We start from the raw sequence: 21,529 nt of genomic DNA, 5'->3' as shown, positions 1-21,529 counted from the left end.
CGCGCGCAGTAAAAGTAAAACTCTTTTCACAAAACGGGTGACGTTTTTGTCCTTTCTCCGTAACACAAACAACGCTTAAGCCTCCACCGTGCGAGCATACAAGCAGTGTTTAAATACAAGAATGCGACATTCTTCGTAATACAAACCACGCTTAAGCCTCCGAAGTGCGAGCATACAAGTAGCGTTTAAATACGAGGATGCGACTTAGACGTCATGCGTCTAAAAGCAACCAACCCACAAACATTTTTTACCCTGAACTACGAAACCCTGATTTTCCCATTGCACCTGGAATACGTAGGAGCAGGATTCAACATCTTGTCGGGCACAATAATAAAAAAGCAAAACCTTTTTCCCCGCATCTATAATAACATAAATAATAATAAAAACAAATTTTTTCTATCGATGAAGCAAGAAACGAGTAAGCAAACAAACATTTCCCTCTAAAAGGTTCCCGTTGAGTACAACGGATGTGAGGGGTGCTAATACCTTCCCCTCGCATAACCAACTCCCGAACCCTTTTTCTCTACCCCTCAAGGTTTTCTCGATATTTTCCTTTCCTTTCTCTAGGATAAATAAAATTCGGTGGCGACTTTGTTTCTTTTCGAGTGTTCACACTCGAGGATATTTTTTCGCGCCGCAACACCCATTAGGTATTTTTATAGTTGTAGTGTGGATAAAAAATTGTACATTGGTTCATGTTTTTGTCCTGTCTCTTGCTACCTAATTTGTCCAGTTCCATAACCAGTTTCAAATCAAACATGGTACAACAAAAGTTGTCCTGTCCAGTCCCCTGTTTCTTAGCAAATCAAACGCACCCTAAATGTTCATTCATCCAAACTATCTGAAAATATTGTTTAAAAAAATAAAATAATTTTTCCTTCATTCTTCAACCTTTATTTATAAAAATAATACTCCCTCCGTTCCATTTTATAAGATCTCATTTGACTAAATGCATTATTCATATGTCTTGTTTTGACCGTATTTTTCTACAAGTATATAAATGTAAATATTATCATATAAGATCTTGTTTGATTTGTTTCGACGAGTATTTTCAAAGTATCAAATTTTTATAATTTTTACTAATGCACAATTAAAAATATTTATAATCAAAGTTATGCATTTGTGTGCGTATAGTGGTCAAATAGTTCTTTTTTTTTTGGGACGGAGGGAGTAATAATAATAATAATAATAATAATAATAATAATAATAATAATAATAATAATAATAATAATAATAAAGTGAGAAAACATCAAATTAATTCAGGTATTTTAGCAAAATCTCGAAAAAAAATAGGTACAATTATGACTGTAAAAATAGCTTGAAGATTATCATTATTTTTCATGTTGGTGAAGCTTTTTATTTAATGTTATTTTGATTTTTCCTGAGTTCAATAGATGTGAGAGGGAGATAATATGATGAAGAGATAAAGAAACAAAGAAAAGGAAATAAATAAAAGTAAGATAGGATGTCATATTTGTTTTATACATCTTCAGATAAATTTCTTTTTACTAAAAGATTTTATTTTCCGGTTAAATTATGTTCAAAAGTTTTGATTTTTGGTTATGGTTAAATTTTGTTCAAAGTTTAGAGTTTTTTAGTTTATGGAAGTTTCAATTTTGATTTTGCAACGGTGGTGGTGATTTTTGCTGTAGCCGCATTGTTAAAGGGATACAAGAATTGAAATTGATTGCAACATTGTTAAAATTTATGGTTTTGGAAGCTTTGAGATTTATTTTAGTCCTTGATTTCTGGGTTTTGTTTGTTTCATAGAGAGGTATAATGTGTGTAGTGTAGAGAGATGAAGACAGAGAAATAGTGATCTCAATTGCAGAAGAAAGCACAAAGATAATAATAAAGTGTAAGATATGTAGGATGCACCATCATTAATGAACGGCTGAGATTTGTATTTAAGTTGTGCACCCGTGAGTGATATGCGACACTCACTCACGGTAGAATCCGCCCTAGTTCAAAGGGTTTTCTTTTGGCATTAATTTTAATTTAATTTAATTCTTTGGAAGAAAAACAAAACTCAAGCGTGGGAGGTAGTTTTGCACACGTTCCTATTTTATTCGGAAAAAAGTTTCGGATACAATCCGGTCCACAAAACACATGACTCATTGATGAGAGGCCTATCATGGTCTCCCACCCTAGAATCCCCCTGTCTTTCATGATGCAACACTTATTTGAATCATTGGATCAAGTTACCCTATAAAATATTATCATGTTCCTCAACACTATATCAACTTTATTTCTCTATTTCCTTTTTCCTTGTGAAAAAAAAAAAACTGTTATCTCTATTTTTGGGAAAAAAAATCACTTTTTTCTTCTTTTTTTAATCGAAACGTTTTATCTTCTTTCTTCAAGTGTATACAAGCTATAGCAATGGCAAACTAAAAGAAGACATGTTCTCAAAAAAATAAAAAAATAGAAATCATTTCAAACTTCCAAGATTTATTGACCCCGATTTTCAAGATTTGATTTTTCAATCAATTTTTTTTTCTTTCTTTTTAATGAGAAATGTTTAAGATTGGCATCTCCATGTTGAATCAATGCATGATTCAAAACAAAAAAAATTCCCTCAACCCATTTCACTACCAATAGATTATCTCTCTCCCTCCCTATGCATTTATCCCATCTTCCTCCATACTTCCATCTGCAGTACCTTCTTCATCTTTATATCTCATCTCAATAAAAGAAATTAAAAATAGTATTTTAACAATTACAACAAACAGATCTAGAATATGTCAAAAAAAAAATCCAGAAAGAAATAGACCCTATTAATAATTTTTTGTTTTGTTTTAGATAATGGAAAAAAAAGAGATCATTGAAATTTGCTGGGAGAATTTTTCTTTTGATGAGTTACCACCTCTGAGTTTTGTGCAGTGTGTTTGAGTGTATCGAGGAAAGCTGGATGGGAAAGAAAAGGAATAAATATGATGTGGGGTGTGTACCATTACATTTGGTGGAGTTTTATAATCTAATGATTAAGAATGGTCTTGCATGGTGCAAGACTTAAATAGCTTGTGCACAGTAGCACTCGCCATATATATATATATATATATATATATATATATATATATATATATATATATATATATATATATATATATATATATACTCTTCATTGAAGGGTATCACAGCCAGTGGCTTGTTAGTAGCCAGTGGCTTGTTAGCAGCCAATGAAGCAAGGTTGTCTAAGAATGTTTTGAAGCTAAGCCCATCAAAGGTTGCATGGCTAGTTGTGATGCCAATTGAGAAACCACCGCACTTGAAGGATGTTAGCTACGAACCAAATTAATGCAATATAATTAATTCATTTGTTTCTAATTAAATTTAATTTGGATCAATATTGAAATAATGAAGGGGGTATGTAGATAGTAAACAGATATGTCATCAATATTGTAAACATTACTCCCTCTATTTATTTTTTTGTCAAATAGTAAAATGGCTAAAATTTCAACTTCAAGGTAAATAAATGAAATGTCTGGAGTTCGAACTTCGATCCATACATATATAATTGTGATGTTCCTATCAACTGAGTTAACTTCACAGGGACTCCCTCTATTTATTTTTACTTGTGGCAGATTAACAAAAAAATATTATATTTATTTGGTGTTTTTAAACTTCAATGTATTTTTAAAGTTTTTTCTACGCTTTAATTTGAGGATATTTAATTTACGTAACAACAAATGAGAACAAGTCAAATGTATGTGTGAAGTAAAAGTTTGTTAAAAGTTAATTGTGCGTACCACGTACTAATCTACTTATGTGATTTGTTCTCATCGATTGTTGAGTAAATATCTCCAAATTATTAATGGGTAACGTAGGTTTCACCTATTTTATGAAAAATATTTGTACCTGGACAACACATAGTGGTATATCACCTATCTTAAGGAAATCTTTAGTCTTGTGAACTAATTGTGCAAAAGCTTTGTTAGGATAAGCCAAGTTCCCAAGTTGATCCAATTTATATTTACTAGATGCCACAACAAAGCCAACACCTTTTGCATTACAATCTATCTCCAACCTATTGGTTTCAGAGTTCATCTTTATTCTTCCAGCAAGGAAGTCATAAGCCACTAGAACATCTTCTAGAGCTTTCTTTAACTTCTCAGTCACTATTTGAGGAGGAAAATCTTGGTTTGCTTCGAAAAAATGAACCGTTTTTACGTCGAAATTGAGAACCTTGTCTATGTTTGATAAGAACAAGGATTTTTTCTCGGTTAGTTTTGATGGAAAAATCATTGAAGTTTTGTGGATTGTCACCTTCATGTCTTGAAGAAGAATTGGAGTTTCTTGGCTAGTGGTTTCCATGAAGTTTGTTCTTGCCTTGACATATATATATATATATAGAGAGAGAGAGAGCGGGGGGGGCTTGGTGTGATATTGAGAGGAGACGTGCACCATGTTTATACCACACTCTATTGAGTTTCAATTTAGTTTTCTTAAATATATAAGTAGATTTTAGGCTTAAATATAAAAACAGTCCCTGCAATTACGGCTTGTTTTTATTTTAACTCCTGCAAAAAAAAAGTTTGATTTTAGTCCCTGCGAAATACCAAAACTTTTTTTTTTTGAACCAAACAAACTTAATTCATATCATCAACTAATAAATGTTCAATACATAAGGGAATAATCTCAAATCTATGGAAACTAGCCCAAACATTGGCCGCCCTAGCAAGAGTATGAGCAACCAAATTCGCTTGTCTCCTAACAAACTTAACCTCAAAGTTTACAGAAGATGACATAAGAAGAATAATGTCGTTAACAATTAAACTAAATTCCGAATTGCCCCGTCTTCTCGAATGGATGGCGTCAACCAACAACTTTGAGTCACTTTCAAATTGGACTCACTCAAATCCACGATGAATAGCCTCTTTCATTGCATGTAATAGTGACAATGCTTCGCCTTCCACTATGGAATAAGAAGGCTGCTGCCATTGAGTCAAGCCAGCCACAAAATGCCCATTGGTATCACGAAAGCACAGACCTATAGCAGTAACACCGGACGCACCTACAAACGCAGCATCAATATTACACTTTATTCATCCCGCTTCTGGTTTCTCCCACCGAACCGGCCTAGGATCCTCAATAGGAACAACGTTATGACGCTGCAGTTGGTGGACAGTAAACCATTCATTCCAGACGACGAACGCCATGTTTCCAACTTGGCTCGGGGACTGAATATTGTCATTCCAAATCTTGTCGTTTCGATTATTCCAAATGCACCAAAATAACGATGCAACTCGTCCTATCATTGCACTATCCTCGTTTCTGCACATTCGAAATACCCTGTCTGTGACAGTCCCATGCTGGTAAGTTGCATTATGCAGCAATTGTGACAGGCCTGCGACCGACCAACATTCGCGCGTTGCTTCGCATCCAAAAAACACATGAATATCATCTTCAACCTCAACATTGCACACAGGACAACTTAGTTCACATTCTACATAACGTTGTCTCAAGCGAACTCGCGTCGGCAGACACCCCCTACACAACTTAAAAAGGTCCTTGAGGTGAATTTTTGGCTAACATGTCAAGTAATTGATGATTTGACAGATGTTGACTAGAATTTTTGATGACGTGGAATTAACATGTCATTTTCATTTAAAAATAAAAAAAATGGAGAATAATATGTCAGATTTTTAACAAAAAATAAATTGAAAAATAGAAATAGAAAATTAATACACTTACCAAAAAAAAGTTAATATATTAGATTTAAAAATATATTAGATTTCAAAAAAAATAAAATAAATTATCAAAATAGAAGAAAGAAATCACACAAAGAAGAAAAACACAAAGAAGAAAGGGGCAAAAATTAGGGTTCCTGGATCAAAGCTACGATTGAAGAACAAATCACGCAAAGAAGAAAGAAGATGTCGAGTAGCAAAGGTGGTTCGTCTTCTTCAGTTTTTGTTGCAAAAAAGCTTCATGTGTGTGGGTATCAAATGGTGATGTACAAAGCCAACATTAGAAAACGAAATTACAAAAACGAAATTGAGGAAGAAGAACTCTACGATTTGAAGGGGATGAACAGAAACTCTTTCTCATCCTAACTTTCAATTTCAATTAACCCTTTACCGTCAAAATAAAATTAACCCCTCTGTGGTTTGAAAAGTATGAACAAAAACTGTGTTTTTCTTCTTTTGCGTGATTTCTTTCTTCTATTTTGATTTTTTTTTTTAAATCTAATATATTAACTTTTATTTTGGTAAGTGTATTAATTTTCTATTTCTATTTTTCAATTTATTTATTTATTTTTAAAAATTTGATGTGTTATTTTACATTTTTTTATTTTTAAATGAAAATAACATGTTAATTCCACATCATCAAAAATCCTAGTCAGCATTTGCCAAATCATCAATTACTTGACATGTCATTCAAAAATTCACCTCAAGGACTTTTTTAAAAGTTTTGCTATTTTGCAGGACTAAAATCAAACTTTTTTTTTGCAGAGGCTAAAATCAAAACAAGCCGTAATTGCAGGGACTGGTTTCATATTTAAACCTAGATTTTACAATAAATTCATCAATTTAGTATCTAATATATATATATATATATATATATATATATATATATATATATATATATATATATATATATATAAGGAATTTTTTAAAAAGTCTCACATCGGTTGTGAGATCACTTGAATATGTGTTTACAAGTGGAGACAATTCTCACTTTACAAGCCGATTTTATAAGGATGAATTAGATTAAACTCCCAATTATATTGTTCGGCTTGACAATTTCGATATTTTTTATCTTATTATGTACAATAATGCACGTGTTAAAACAAATAAAAGTACTCCTTAATACCAGCACTTATTTTTAAGGGTAATCATCATACCCATTAGCCCATACTTCACCCAACTACTCATTGATTGTAATCAAACTGAGTCTCCGCATGCCCAAACAATTATTAAGTGACAATTAATAGTTATGGCGCTTACTTAATAATACCAGCACCAAACTAGACACCACCATTCCGCCCATCTCAATTTCAAATGTCATTTTTTCTTTTTTACAAGAAATAGAATTAAATTAGTCCACAAATTCTAGCTCAATGCAGAAATTGCTAGTGTTGGATGTCGGGACTGGGGTTCGAACCCCGGTCACTCCACTTTATGTGTGTGAGTTTTCAATGACTTTGTCATTTCGTCTATCAACTAAAAAAAATTAAATTTAACAATTAATAAAGACAAACTAACTCCTCTTACATTATCTTCTAATAGAAGATTTAAATAGGATGAAAAACATAATAAAAAAGGAAAATGTTAAATGGTGCCTCCGACACTAGTTAAGCATATAAATAAATAAGAAAAAAAATCTTAAAACGTGTGCATTCAATGCATGTAAAATGTAAAAAACTATCTTTCAAACATTAATTGTATCTTTTATTTTTTTTTTTGGTATGCTTAACAAGTGTCCCGGGACGCTGTTTAGCATGATCCTAAAAAATACTATAATTAAAATCTAAAAAAGAGTGTTTGAAAATTGCTAACAGATCAACATAATGATTTACTTCGCGATACACATAATAAATTGAAGTGCTCCATCCAAGATGGTGGAGAAGAGAGATCACGGGCCTCTTAGAGAAGAGGTTGGAGGAAGGCAATTAGAAGGTTAGCCTAAATTAATCGTATTAACCACAATTAGAGAATCCATCGCAAAAATAATGTTTTTAATGCAACTGCTTTGTCATTTCTATTTCAATGTGAAGGACCAGAGTTCGACCTATACACAAAAGAGCATGAACCACGCCTATTGTAGAAGCCACAAATCAACTTAAAAAATAATTATATCTTATAATATAGTTTCGGATTAACTCGTTTATTATTGGATTGGATTAGTTTGAATTTTAAAAAAAAAAAAAAAAAAAACGTTATGGATTTGGATCCAGCCTAAACCAATGTTTTGAAACTCGAACCGGATGGTTGAATCGGAAATCGAAACTGACTAAACCAATGTTTTGAAATTCGGATCGGATGGTTGAATCGGGAACCGAATTGAACTGATACTAGTTTTTGAAAACCGCTTGGTCCAAAAACCCTAACATTTACAAAAAAATCTTATCAGTTGAACAAGATTAAATTTGAAGATAATGAAGCAGGTCAAGCGGATGAGAAAGTCAAGAAGAGGATTAAGAAGATCGGAGGTGGAGAAAACAATAAATAAATTCATAGCATGACAAATGAACTTGTTGAGAATTGAGAGTCTCATATTTGATGAGATGTTACCTCTCTTGACTTAAAAACTGACTTTGTAGAATTGAGTTAAATTTAACTTAAATTGTAAAACCAAACATGAAATGTCTCATTGGAATATGAACTATAAGGGCTTTAGGATGAAAGTTGCCATGAAATTCACAAGGAAAACCTATTATTGCTTCACAGCTAAATTCTAATATAGACCACTTCATCAAGTGGTCCATGGTGGACCAGTCATGAATAACATTATAACGAATACGAATTTTACAAAATCCACCGTTGGATTGAAAGTTTATATCATGTAGATCATCCATAGAAAAATTTAGAAAAATTGAAAATCATTTGATATATTATTGAGACACATCAAGATTAACGGTTTATTAAATAACGTAAATCTTGATGGGTCTCAATAACATATCAAATGATTTTCAAAAAAATTTAAAAAATTTATGGAAGATCTATACGATATAAATTTTCAATCCAACAATGAATTTCGTAAAATTCATATTCGGTAGATCACTTGTCCACGGTGGACCACTTGTGAAGGTGGTCCACCGTAGCATTAGTCTTGCTTCACCTGCATATAATATGGGAGAAACCATGGTGAATAGTTACGCTTAGTGTTGAGTCATGTAGGCTTAGTGTTGAGTCATGTAGGCAAAGTTCAAGAGATTATCCATATCCTTATCTATATTGGGCTTAAGATACAATTGAGTTGGACACCTCATCTTTACCCATAATTTTAAGGCATTAGGTTTATGGATTCTTCCACTTATAATAAGTTCAACCTTCAGTTTTCTAAGCAATGTGAGATTTCTAACTTCACACTTGCTACGCAACATTAAAAACATATACACAGATTAGGTAGAGATAGTTGGGGACAAGCAGTATCATGAGCATGACTTATAACCAAGAAAATGATGACCTTCTTTTCTACTTCTTTTGTTAAAGGATTGGTTCTGTTACAATACTTATCTGTTGAAAGACTCAACACAGCAAAAAATGGTATTCATGGAGGTCAACACATGGTATAATCATGAACAAAGTAAAATGTTCAATTAATAGGAAGTAAATTGGCTTGTTCATTTGAGCAATCACCAAAGATATCATAAAAATCTACACAAGAAGGAACAGATTCTTTCAAAAATAAAAACATTAGAACTAGGAAATAAATTATATGAATGGAAATAGAAAAGTACAAGATGGATTTCTCACTACAGAAAATGTTGCTTGAATTTCTGCCTAAGGTTTTACTTCATAAAAAAAAACATGACTCAATAATCAAACTAAACGATTGTGATAATACCTCTTCTCAACGTTATAGAGCCAAACTCCAAATTAACAATTAAGCCCCAATTAAAGATACAGATCAGATTTTCGACAAAAACAAAAAAATTAGCTGTAAATGTCCAGCAAAGTACTATTCAAATGATATATATATATATATATATATATCCTGTCAAAAAGAAAATGCTAAGCATAACCAAGGACCAGACAATATAGAAACATCCAGCTTATATTAAGGAACTTTTCCCAAACCCAAAATCATTTTTCTATAATTCATTGTTAATAGAAAAGATAAATACAAAATCTCTTTTTATAATTTCAACAGACACAAAAATAGCTTAATGTTTTCTTATATTAAAAGAAAATCTCTAAATTATTTATATCAAAATCATTTATATTTTAATCTATAACAAATTGGGTTTAAAAAGAGCAATGGAAATTAGTTGCCTATTTCATTTTCAATAGAAACAGTAAAAGTATCTGAAAATTAGGTTTTTTTTATCTAAATCATATCAATGAATCTTAAAGGAAAACTCAAAATTGTAACATATTAAATGAAATCATAAAGCAATTTTGCACTCAAATCATTTATAAAAATCAACAAGCCTGGCCGGATACTAAAGTTAAATGACTTTTATCATATGAGCATCAAGAATTTTAGCCGAGAAATTCCCAATCCATACCAACAAATTCCTATTATTATGAAAATAACAAGCAACAATTTAATATATTGTGATGCTGCCCATAGGGTGCCAAACATGAGTGAGCAAGAAGAATAGAGAGACACAAAATTTAAGGACATGTCTAGAATACTCACAATTTACATGTATCTAAGTACTTTCTTATTGACACTTTATGCTTAAACAGTCAATACCAAATCATAACTCTGTTTCTCAGATATTGGAACCACCTTCCCTCCCTATATACTGTGCAATGTCTTTAGTGAATCATGATATTTCCAACAATCAGCGACTAAATCTTTGTTATTCAGTCTCAGGTTTAGGTAAAGTTGCCTTCCGTAAAGCTTTTCGTTTATTTTGAATTTGCCGGACAAATTCAGGAACTAATTCATGTAACTTTGGACTAGGCTTACTATTAACCGGGACATTATAACCTGCCCTTTTTAGTGCACGAAGTAAGCACTTTTCACCTAATTGGTAATGAGTAGGGCATGCACAAGGAACCGTCGATCTCAGTACTGGCTTATTACAATAAGATGGCCCTGTTGGCAAACTGCATAAAGGCAAAAGTTTATCAGTTAAATTGTCTTCTGTAGGATAAAAACAACAAATCAATTTACCAATTGTTGACAATTGACATAAAGGATAAAAACAATGATTCAGTACAATACAAGCATTAAATTTAATTACTAAAATAGATACAAAAGTTTAAGTTTTGAATAGAAAGATTTTTTTGTATAGAAACGAAAGGCTGTATAGTGGAAGATGGCACATTCACATTGGTGAGTAGTGAAGTGAACCCTTTTTACATGTACACTGCCATGACACACAACTAAACTGAAGTGAACAGACATGTATCGGCACTTGGAAGTCATGGGGTAATTTTTGTATTTAAACCAATAAGCACCCAAGCACTTCAACAACTCTCCCTTAAAATCTAACTATCAAGGGAAAAGAATCAAATCAAGTAAACGAGCATCTCATAATACTTGACGCGGAACTAAGGCCCCAATAATACCAAAGTCCCTATCATAAGCCAAGATGACACACTAAAAAATGAGCAATCTTCTACATTCTCAAGAACTTTGGATCAAACTTGTCCTACTAACATAGAAATCTAGTTGGTTTTGAATCCATTACTGACTACAAGGTAAGATACTCCTCGGAAAGTATGGTCAGTATTCGGGTCCATGAACATAAGAAAGATTGAGGAGGTTGGCAGAATTGAATTTAAAGTCACAGCAGTGTTACCGGTGGCAGACCAAGGCGAAAAGCCAGAAAACCGCAAATATAAAGCCACCATTAAACGCAATGGCACCTGCATCCTTCACAAATTGACAATGAAGGTTGTCAAAAAATCTGCAACCACAATTTGTCATGATGCCACCACGAAACGATATTTGACAATTGACAACACACAGAGTCATCGAACAAAAATGTTCCATGTTATGTTGGATTGAAGATGTGTCGGAGACGTGTTTTGTGTCGGACACCGACACATGTAGTTACATTCAGTCACTTAATTTTTTCAAATTATCATTGGGTATCTACATGCTGGTGTCATATCTGATATCTATATGTATCCGTGCTTCATAGACTATGTTAAGAGTCCCACATTTGAAGAGATACGGCATGAACATGTGTTTATAAGTGGGGGTAGTCCTCATCATACATATCAATTTTGTAAGGTTGAGTTAAGCTAACCCAAATTCTAAGATGGTATTAGAATCTATCCAAGATCTGTTAGGCCTCCTACTATAAGATCATCGCTACCGGGCCACTCGAGATATCCAGTCTTGGACATTGGAAGAGACATTAGAGGTGTGTTAAAAATCTCACATTGAATGAGACATGGCATGAACATGTATTTATAAGTGGGAACAATCTTCACCTTACATGCCACTTTTGTAAGATTGAATTAGGCTCAACCGAAATTCTAAGACTATAAATGTTTATGTTTTAACCCAAAACAAGGGTAAAAGGTGGTCATGTAACTCATGTTAACACCCAAAGTAAAAATATTGAACAGATGTCCATCATTCAAAACTTAACTACTGGACAACAAAGGACCATGCATTCAGGAAGAAAGCAAAATAATCAATAACCAATATGTAGCACACACAGACAATTCTAATTGAAGGTCTGTCCAAACCCGAACGCAACATTCACATACGCCGTGATTACATTTAATTAATTCATTTTCTCAAAAATGTCGGTGTCTATGTTTTGTGCCTCATATATAATATAATCATATATGCATAAACAAACAAAATTACCTATTTTTCTCATCAACCACTACACATTTATTCCTCTAGTGATCTTATTCATCTTTTTCAAAGCCACACAACCAAATCCAACAAAGACAAAAAAAAAAAACAGTATCTTCTTCCACAAAACATGCCCTAAAATCATAACAATTTCCAAATTGCTAAAAAAATCCAATTATTCATACTTGTTTAATCAATAATCTCTACTTCAATCAACATTATCACCATCTAAACAGTCTAATAACGCCAAAAACACAACATTAAATTAAAAAAATAAAAAACTCACTTTTTTGCTACGGCGGTGCAACCCCGATAAAGCTTCTGCTTAGAATCAGACAAAATATGAGTATGACAGAACCGAGTAAGAGCCATAGCCTTCGACTTACAACCACTAAAAGCACAACGAATGAAATCTTCATTATTCTCAGTAGCATTTCCAGTTTCCCCCAAAACGACACCGTTTGGATTCTCTTCATCTTCTTTGAAAGGACTCTTTCCATAAGTCCAACAATACTCTCTGTACTTCGTCTTAACTTCACCCATTAAAGCCCAATAATGACGTCTGTAACAGCGACTGAGTTGTTTGACTCGGCGGAGACGGCGAGTCAAAACCTCGCGACGAGTTAACACGGACGAGTTGGACAGTATTTGGTCTTCTTCCGCGCCGTCGATTTTCATCGGAGAAACTTGCGGTGGTTGTTGTTGTTGTGAGTGTGAATCTTCCATAGCGATGATTTTGGGTTCGGTGAATGAAGATTTGAGATGGAATGAAATTGATTTGATTTGGTTTCAATTTTGAAGCTATGCGTTTCGTTTTTGTTCAAAAGAGAAACAGAATCAGTGCATTGAAACTCGGGATATTATATAGGAGTGTACTTCAATTTTTTCTTTTTGACTCAATCTTTTTATTTATTTATTTCGATTTTTATTTTAAATTTTATTATAATTATTTATTTCCATTTTTAATAACAACACTATAATTTTTTTTAAGCAGACAGGGTGACGAAATTCGAATCCGGTCATCTACTTAATACTTATCCACTTTATGAATGAAATTTCTAATCACTATGCCACTTGAAAATATATATATATTTGGTATTTTGTTTTTTCTTTTAAAGAGACATTCGATTATTGATATAAGAGAATGTATATTTTTTATATTTATTGAGTGTTTAATGTATTTAGTCCATGATATCGACCAAAGACATTAAAACAAAAGTAGAAATATAACTTGTTCATCTCCAACTTGAAAGTAGTTCAGTCTTTTTGTACTTTCAAATAGTTCCACTATAATCACCAAGATTATACAAATAAGTTCCTCTAAAGACTTCAGAATTTCTAAGATGCAAACTTTAATAAGAAATTCTAAGTTAAACTTTGTGCTTTTCTTGATAGAGTTTCAGCATTTTTGTTCAAAGAGACTTAATCTTCTCTTCAAGTCTTCTGCTCCTTATATAGGCTTGAATAAAGATCTGTTGAGTCGGTATAAAAAAAAAAAAGATTCGTTGAGTTGTTCTGCACAAATTAGAACGTGAGAAGCTTTGATCCGAAGACGTTGATTCATTCATTAATTCAAATAATGTTGTTTAAGGACATTTGAAAACTTTTTGCTAAAAGATGAATTTATTGTTCATTCCATTTGTCTTTGAATTTTTTATTTGTTTCTGCACGTGATAAGAAGAAGACAGAGTTGACTATGAGCTTCATAATGACACCTCAGAAGCTTCTGATGCTGACATGTCATTCAGGTTCTATGCTCTCGAGAGGCAATATTCTTCAGAAGCTATTCTTTAGATCCTGACTTATCAAAAACTGACTTCCTAGCTTCTGACCTTCTTCGATTATAGTTTTCCTTACTAGAACTTGTCTCCAATTGTTGGAGAGGGGGTGATTCTACCATATCATTGCATAACCGCCCTATAATATTTTCTAACCCAATATTCTTATGTAATTCATAATTCTTCATCGATCAATTAATACTACATGCAAGAACCTCGTTACTCCTCCAACACACATGTAGATTTTATGATACTACTATTTTTCCAAAACAAATATGATTACTCCCTCCGTTCCAAAATAAATGACCTAATTTTGACTTAGTGTATTATTCATATGATCTACTTTGGCCATATTTTTCTACTAATATTAGCATATGAGATGTTTTTTGATTTGTCACGATGACTATTTTTCAAAATATACAATTTTTATAATAAATAACTAAATATATTAATGGTTAAAGTTGTATATTGACAAAAGTAAAGGTGATCATACGACTCGTTTATTTTGGGACAGAGGGAGTAGCTAGGAAGAATCTCTACGCACATAAGAGGTTGTGTTGAATAATCATTGAGCTTGACTTCATATAATTACCATGATTGTAATGAACAGAGAGAAACTTAATTGTGAAGGAAATTTCCTTGGTTTGTCACGAGAGAGTAGAGTCAAGGGTTTTGTTTTATTTTTTAAAAATAAAAGAAGGGCGTGCAACTTTGATAAAGAATGTGTCAAATAATGAAATTTTGATAAAGATAAATATTTCATGTGAATTGGTCTAGTGATGTTGAAATTCCGTACTTAACGATAGATAAGTGGGATGACCAACCCACTTGGGGTTGGTCTAGTGGTGTTGACTTTGGTCCTTGGAGTATGCTCCTCTCAATGTCTCAGATTCAATTCTCACTGGTGCCAATTTCGGTGGGCTAGTCCAAATAGACCAAAAAACTCTGGCTTTAAATGAACCCCCCACAAGTTTTCAAAAAAAAAAAGTGGGATGATCGAGATTCGAATTTCGACTCCTACATATATAATGCAATAACTCTGTCAACTGAGCTAACTTTATGGGACAACTCCCTTCCAATTTTAATCCTTCCAAATATTCAATTTTGTTATGAATAATTTGGTGGATGTCCATTAGACATTGACCCATTCCACTGGCCCATTATATTGTCCTATAAATAGGACTTGTATTGTCATGTAAAGATACACCTTGATGAGAATAATACAATCTCTATTCTTTCTCTCTTATCTTCTTCTCTCCTCTATACTTATATATTATTACTATTACTTATATTTCATAATACGTTATTAGCACGACGCTCTAACCAATTGAGGTACGCAATTCTTATTCTATTTTTATGAAATCATAAGTAGTTTTTATTTTTGATTATTATATGATTATGAATCGTTTGAACCTTGTATACTTATAAAAGATCAAATAATAATAATTAAAATTAAATAAATAAATAAGCATCATTCCTTTATGTATTTAATTGATTCAATGTTGTTTACGCTTCGTGATATCCGACATTTGTATGGTGAAGCATAACACTTTGATCATTAATATTACATAAAATGTTGATCAATTATTTATTTATAATATGTATCTTAGATGTTTGATATTGTTTGAGTTTCGTGACCGACAATAGTCTGGTGAAGCATCATTATGCTTCGTGACCGACACCTGTATGGTGAAACATCGACACTTCGATCATCCAAAAGAACATAAACATGTTTAAGAATTCATAATCTTGGTTCCTGAAGAACCTAGAAAGTTAATACATGAATTCCCGAAGAATTCATAATCTTGGTTCCTAAAGAACCTATTCTTAGTTTCTGAAGAACTTAGACATTTAATACATGAATTCCCGATGAATTCATAATCTTAGTTCCCGAAGAAATTAGAAAAAATTAATTTTGTTCCTGAAGAACTTACGAAATATCACCATTTATCACCATGCATCCCTAATGGATTGCACATCAAAAATATTTTTATGTGTTATATAGTTCCTGAAGAACTAATAAAACAACTTATTTTTCTCTTCAATGAATTCTAGATGAATTCAATATTCATACATCCTTGAAGGATTGTAAATTAATAGTGATTTATTATATAGTTCCTGAAGAACTCAATGGATAAAATTGTAAAATTCAATTGCTAAGTAAATTTCACAAAAGCATGTAGCATGAATCGCACTGTTTTTGCGGCCATACAGATTTAATTTATGAATTCCCGAAGAATTCAAAAGCATAGTTCCTGAAGAACTCATATTATTCTCTATGAATTCCTAAGAATTCAAAAGGGTAGTTCATGAAGAACTCAAGATTATTCCGTGTGAATTCCAGAAGAATTCAATAATTTAGTACACTACTAATACATTCATATGTCATTCATATGTACCGTCAAAAAAAAAATGTCATTCATATGTTAATTTGGTCAATCAATCTCATTGAAAACAATTGAATGCCTTTTATTTCTTTCTTTTATTGTTTTCAATTTATTATATTATCGGTTAAGGAAGTATTATGATTGATTCATTTGAAATTAAATGATTTGTTTTGAAAATAAAACTAGTTGATTTGACGAATTTTCAAATATCAATTGAAATATCATATCGTTTAATTTCTTTTGTGATTTCTATTAGTCTCACAATTTGTCAGGTGATACTACTTATTACTTTTGGGATTTTTGCAAGATGAAATCAACTTGACCTTATAAATCATGAATTAAGGGATTATTATTTAAATTATTTTTGACAATTGTGATGTTTCCTGTTATTTTCATATACTAAGTTTGAATGTTACTAAAATAAAAGGTGTGCATGACTTAATACTTTATTCATTTTATTTTATGCGATAACTTTGTACTCTGTGTTATTATGAATTAATTCAGCTACTACAATGCTTAAGGTATGAATTGTGTCTTATTAAGAAAATATTTTTCTTCCATAATAAATCATTTAATTGATATTTTTTTCTTTTGGAAGTAAAATTGTAATTCATACCTTAATCATATCTTTTTTCTTTTGGAAATAAATTTAATTATAATTTATACCTGGAATATTTTTTATATATATATTCAATTCAAGAATATTTGTTTAATATTAATATCATATCCTTGGTTTATGGGATTTGAATTTATTTTGTGAAATTTTTAAATATTTGGTGTTGATTGAATGTGAGAATTGAGAATCATATATAATTTTAAACTATATAATCTCACGATTTGAGCCTAAAATATTATATGAGAAACTCTCTTTTACTTTAAAAGGTGTAACACTAATGTTAATTATTTTGTTAAAGTGTTCTATTTGGAAATTTATTTTAGGCTCAATTTTGTTAATTATTACACCAAATGTTTTTTTTACGATAATTATTACACCAAATGTTATTTATATGAATATTTGTAAATATTTTGTAAATTTTATATTGTCTTGTTATTTGAATATTCACTTGCAAATTGTTATTGAAATTATTATTTTGAGGAACTATTAAGACAATTGAATATTAAATTATCCTTGCATTGATTTATTATTAGAGTTTTTTTTTATTATTATATATTGGTTTGCCGTTGATTTGTGGCTATTTGAGATGACTTGTAAAGTCATCAAAGTTTATTGGCTCCATTTGCAAGGAAGAATTCGAGTGGCAACCTGAAGTTTGCTTGGATCTCATTTATATAAATGTACAAATGATTGGTAAGGGCATTCACTCGCTAATATGATGAAACGTTTTTAAACGGACATAAATGACAATAGTAATAATTCAGCCCAATAATAAGGGAGATGTTGATTTGCAGAACAATTGATTGCATAAGTATTAATCTTCTTGTCATTCATATATGAATATCAATATGAAAACAAGAAATGAAGAGATGTTGAATATCTCTATATATTACTACACATATTTTGGATAAATTAAGTGTAATGAAAAAGTTATAAACCAGAAATTTATACTACACATTTATATATAATAATGCAATTGAAGCACAAATTATTGTAAACCAGAAGTTTACATATCATATTAAATTTATTGTTGGCAATACCGGTTGGGTCATCCCGGATTTATTATGATGCGAAAAAAAAAATACTATAAATATATATTGAAAGGCCCGAAGTTCCTTCATTCTAGTAATTTTTATCGGTTACTAATTCCCAAAAGAAATTTATAATTTGAGATTTTTGACCATTTAGATATTTTGTGACTTGAATTGATGCATCAACTAAATTGGTCACATACATGTTTACTCACAACCAGAAGTTTGTGAGTTTGTTTTCTCAAATAGTTTTGCTAAAATCTCATTTTCTAAATTCTTAGAAAATATTTGATAAGTATCGTATGTCAATTGAAATCGATATCAAATAGAATATGATCATACAAAAAATGGACTAGAAGATCCATTCTTTAGACGTCTAAGTAATTACATGACTGATACTTATGAGATCATAACTTCTAATTTATATTTTGGGAACATTCAAACATGTATATTGAGATACTAATTCGCATCAAGCCAACTAGTTATTATAAGTTCTCCCCTAATTTACAATTTGAAATTTGTTTATAAACATGATTCCCATATAAGCATTTTTGGATGTGTCGTGTATGTGCAATTGCTCCAATAGAATGCATTTAAACGGTTCTTAAAGAATATTGGGAAAATGTATTTGATATGAATCTCCATCTATCATAAATCATCTTGAGCCAAAAATTGGAGAATTATTTACAGCCCTGTAGGCTGATTTTCAAGTGATGAATTAATTTTCCCAATATTAGGGGGGAGAATAAGCAGCTGAAAAATACGAACCAGAAGTTCAAATGAATCACTTGAAATAAATTAATGTTATTATCTCACATTGATCCTCATAGTTTGAATCAAATGTTCAAAATATAAATCATTTGCAAAATTTATGAAATCAACTATTAGCTGCTAATGCTCCAAACAAAATGGATGTCCCTGTTGGACAATCTTATTTTGCAAATCAGTATTAACCACCCTGAAGTGTGGTAGATCAGTCGGTTCCAACGATAGAAATTCTCAAATAAGAAAAGGAGCTAAAAAGAAAGATGACCCAAGTGAGGATATGAAAACTTCAAAAGAGTATTTGACATAATTGAGTTTTAAGTTCCAGAAGAACTTCTCAGGTACCTGAAATTTATGATAATAAAGAGATCTTGACGAATTATGTCATGAATGAAAATTATGTCATGAATGGAATATGATGGAACCGAAAGGAAGTCAACGTTGATGATATTTTTATATATAATATAGCGCTATTTGTGAAAAGAGTTAATGAGGATCATGAACTAAATTCTATTGAGAATTATAGACAATGATTGTCTAAATGAAAACGCAATTGCTACGTAATTAAAGTCACTTTGCAAAGTGAAGATTTTTGGACCAGCAGTCCATACACCTGAAGATGTAAAACATGATAGATACGAATTAATTTTCGTGTGAATAGAAAATGTTGACATACAAATATTAAAAGCTTGATTTTTTTATTCAAGCATATTGGTAAAAGTTTGCCATTGAATGTGAAGAGAAATATTCACTTGAAGTGAAATCAAAATTCTTCTCTTACTTGATTAAGTCTTACTTGATTAAGTTTATTAACACATGGAAAATTCAATTTATTTGAAAAATGTGTCACGATATATTTGTATGGCTCACTTGTTAGTGTGAATTATATAAAACTCCTTGAAGGATTTAATTTCCACGAGACATACATTTCAAACTATTTGAGAAAAGAAAATATACAAATATTTAAAGTTTGACTCATTATTAAAGAATAATGATAAACGTCTATCATTAATTTTCAAGAGGCATATTCACCTGAAGTGAATTCATAACTTCTTTATAATTGATTAAGTTTAGTATATGTATTTTAATGACTCACTTAATAATGATGATTACATGAAAATCATCTCACTTGATAATTATATGAAAATCCCAAAAGGATTTAATTTTCATTAGGCACATATATCAAACTATTGGAAAGGTGACTTAATAAACATGAATAAGTCTCCTTAAATACTCAATCAATATATATGCATGTTGTATAATATTCTTGTTGAATATTTCTAAGTGAGAAATATGAAAATGACAATTTGTTCATTTTAAGAAAATATTTGGCAATGAATTTTTTTATCTATCTATATTGATGATAAAAATATAATCAAGAGACTCCTTAACAGCTTGAAATATTGTTATTTCTTACAAAATAAGTATTTGAAGAATATTTTAGAGTTCGAGTAAATGATGAAGAACTAATTGGTCCCGAAGTACCACATTTTAGTTCAATTGGGGCCAAATACATTATGGACCTATTATTTGTTGTCAATATATCATCAAGTATATATTTTGTTATTTTAGATATGCAGGTAATTTGTTTAATCCTCGTAAAGGTATAGATCACAAACAAACTATATGTTCACATGAAGAAGTACAATTACTCATGGAGATCTATAAAACAAACAACAATAACAATATCATGAAGAAAAAAAAATGACGAGGAAAGTTGAGGAGTATAGAAGATAAATCAAGAATGTGATTTGGTTGAAGTGTGTCATTCATCAGATACAAGAATTTGTGAGTTTTCTTCTAAAGGATTCTTGCAACGATTTAACATGAAGATAATGTCGCACAACCTACATATTTGGAGAAGATTATATGATAAAGAAGATAAGACATGTCTTTCTACAAAGTCAGTTTCAAGTAAAACTTTTGAGCAACTACTACAACTACATAAGATTATTTGATTTTCTTCGTCTCATATATAATTCTCTTTATGAGGGGGAGATATAAATATGTTCTGCACTCTTTTTCCCTTAACCATGGTTTTGTCCCACTGAGTTTTTCTTGGTAAGGTTTTTAATGAGGCAGTTCACACACAAAGGATGATGTACTCTTTTTCCTTCAATAGGATTTTTTCCCAATGGGTTTTCTCTAGTAAGGTTTTAACGAGACATATCCTCGATAGACATTCAAGGGGGAGTGTTATGAATAATTTGGTGGATGTCCATTAGGCATTGACCCATTCCACTGGTCCATTATATTATCCTATAAATAGGACTTGTATTGTCATGTAAAGATACACCTTGATGAGAATAATACAATCTCTATTCTTTCTCTCTTATCTTCTTCTCTCCTCTATACTTATATATTATTACTATTACTTATATTTCATAATAAATTTCAATTTTACTTTCTACTTTTCTACAAAAATTTACTTAATATATTTGAAATAATAGGAGAAATGTATCGAGGATAAAATAGTCAAAGAACCAATAGGAATGGCCTAAGGTTGTGTGG

The 21,529-nt window shown here is 31.2% G+C and overlaps 2 protein-coding genes across 2 annotated transcripts; both read right to left on the bottom strand.

Annotated features, from left to right (window-relative positions):
• Positions 1–2,618: 2,618 nt before the first annotated feature.
• On the bottom strand, positions 2,619–4,314 carry LOC123891715 (omega-hydroxypalmitate O-feruloyl transferase). The gene is made up of 3 exons (XM_045941617.1): positions 3,859–4,314; positions 3,119–3,282; positions 2,619–2,679 (listed from the first exon to the last, which is right to left on the bottom strand). The coding sequence occupies exons 1-3, from the start codon at positions 4,312–4,314 to the stop codon at positions 2,619–2,621; spliced, it is 681 nt and encodes a 226-aa protein (XP_045797573.1).
• A 5,849-nt stretch (positions 4,315–10,163) lies between these two features.
• LOC123893195 (INO80 complex subunit D-like) lies at positions 10,164–13,300 on the bottom strand. The gene is made up of 2 exons (XM_045943125.1): positions 12,728–13,300; positions 10,164–10,727 (listed from the first exon to the last, which is right to left on the bottom strand). Exons 1-2 carry the CDS (start codon positions 13,165–13,167, stop codon positions 10,478–10,480), a joined length of 690 nt encoding a protein of 229 aa, XP_045799081.1. The 5' UTR covers positions 13,168–13,300; the 3' UTR covers positions 10,164–10,477.
• Positions 13,301–21,529: the final 8,229 nt, after the last annotated feature.

Source organism: Trifolium pratense, linkage group LG6 (genome assembly GCF_020283565.1).
Source record: "Trifolium pratense cultivar HEN17-A07 linkage group LG6, ARS_RC_1.1, whole genome shotgun sequence".
Classification (NCBI taxonomy): domain Eukaryota; kingdom Viridiplantae; phylum Streptophyta; class Magnoliopsida; order Fabales; family Fabaceae; genus Trifolium; species Trifolium pratense.
Note: the sequence above shows the minus strand (reverse complement) of the source record. Positions and strands in the feature narration are given on the sequence as shown.

Coding starts and splice junctions, on each gene's coding strand:
- LOC123891715 (XM_045941617.1), bottom strand. CDS start 4,314: ATGGAAACCACTAGCCAAGAAACTCCAATTCTTCTTCAAGACATGAAG. Junction 3,283..3,858: donor TACCACTATGTGTTGTCCAG/GTACAAATATTT, acceptor TTTGGTTCGTAG/CTAACATCCTTCAAGTGCGG. Junction 2,680..3,118: donor GTGATACCCTTCAATGAAGA/GTATATATATAT, acceptor TATTGAGATGAG/ATATAAAGATGAAGAAGGTA.
- LOC123893195 (XM_045943125.1), bottom strand. CDS start 13,167: ATGGAAGATTCACACTCACAACAACAACAACCACCGCAAGTTTCTCCG. Junction 10,728..12,727: donor TGCACCGCCGTAGCAAAAAA/GTGAGTTTTTTA, acceptor GCCTTTATGCAG/TTTGCCAACAGGGCCATCTT.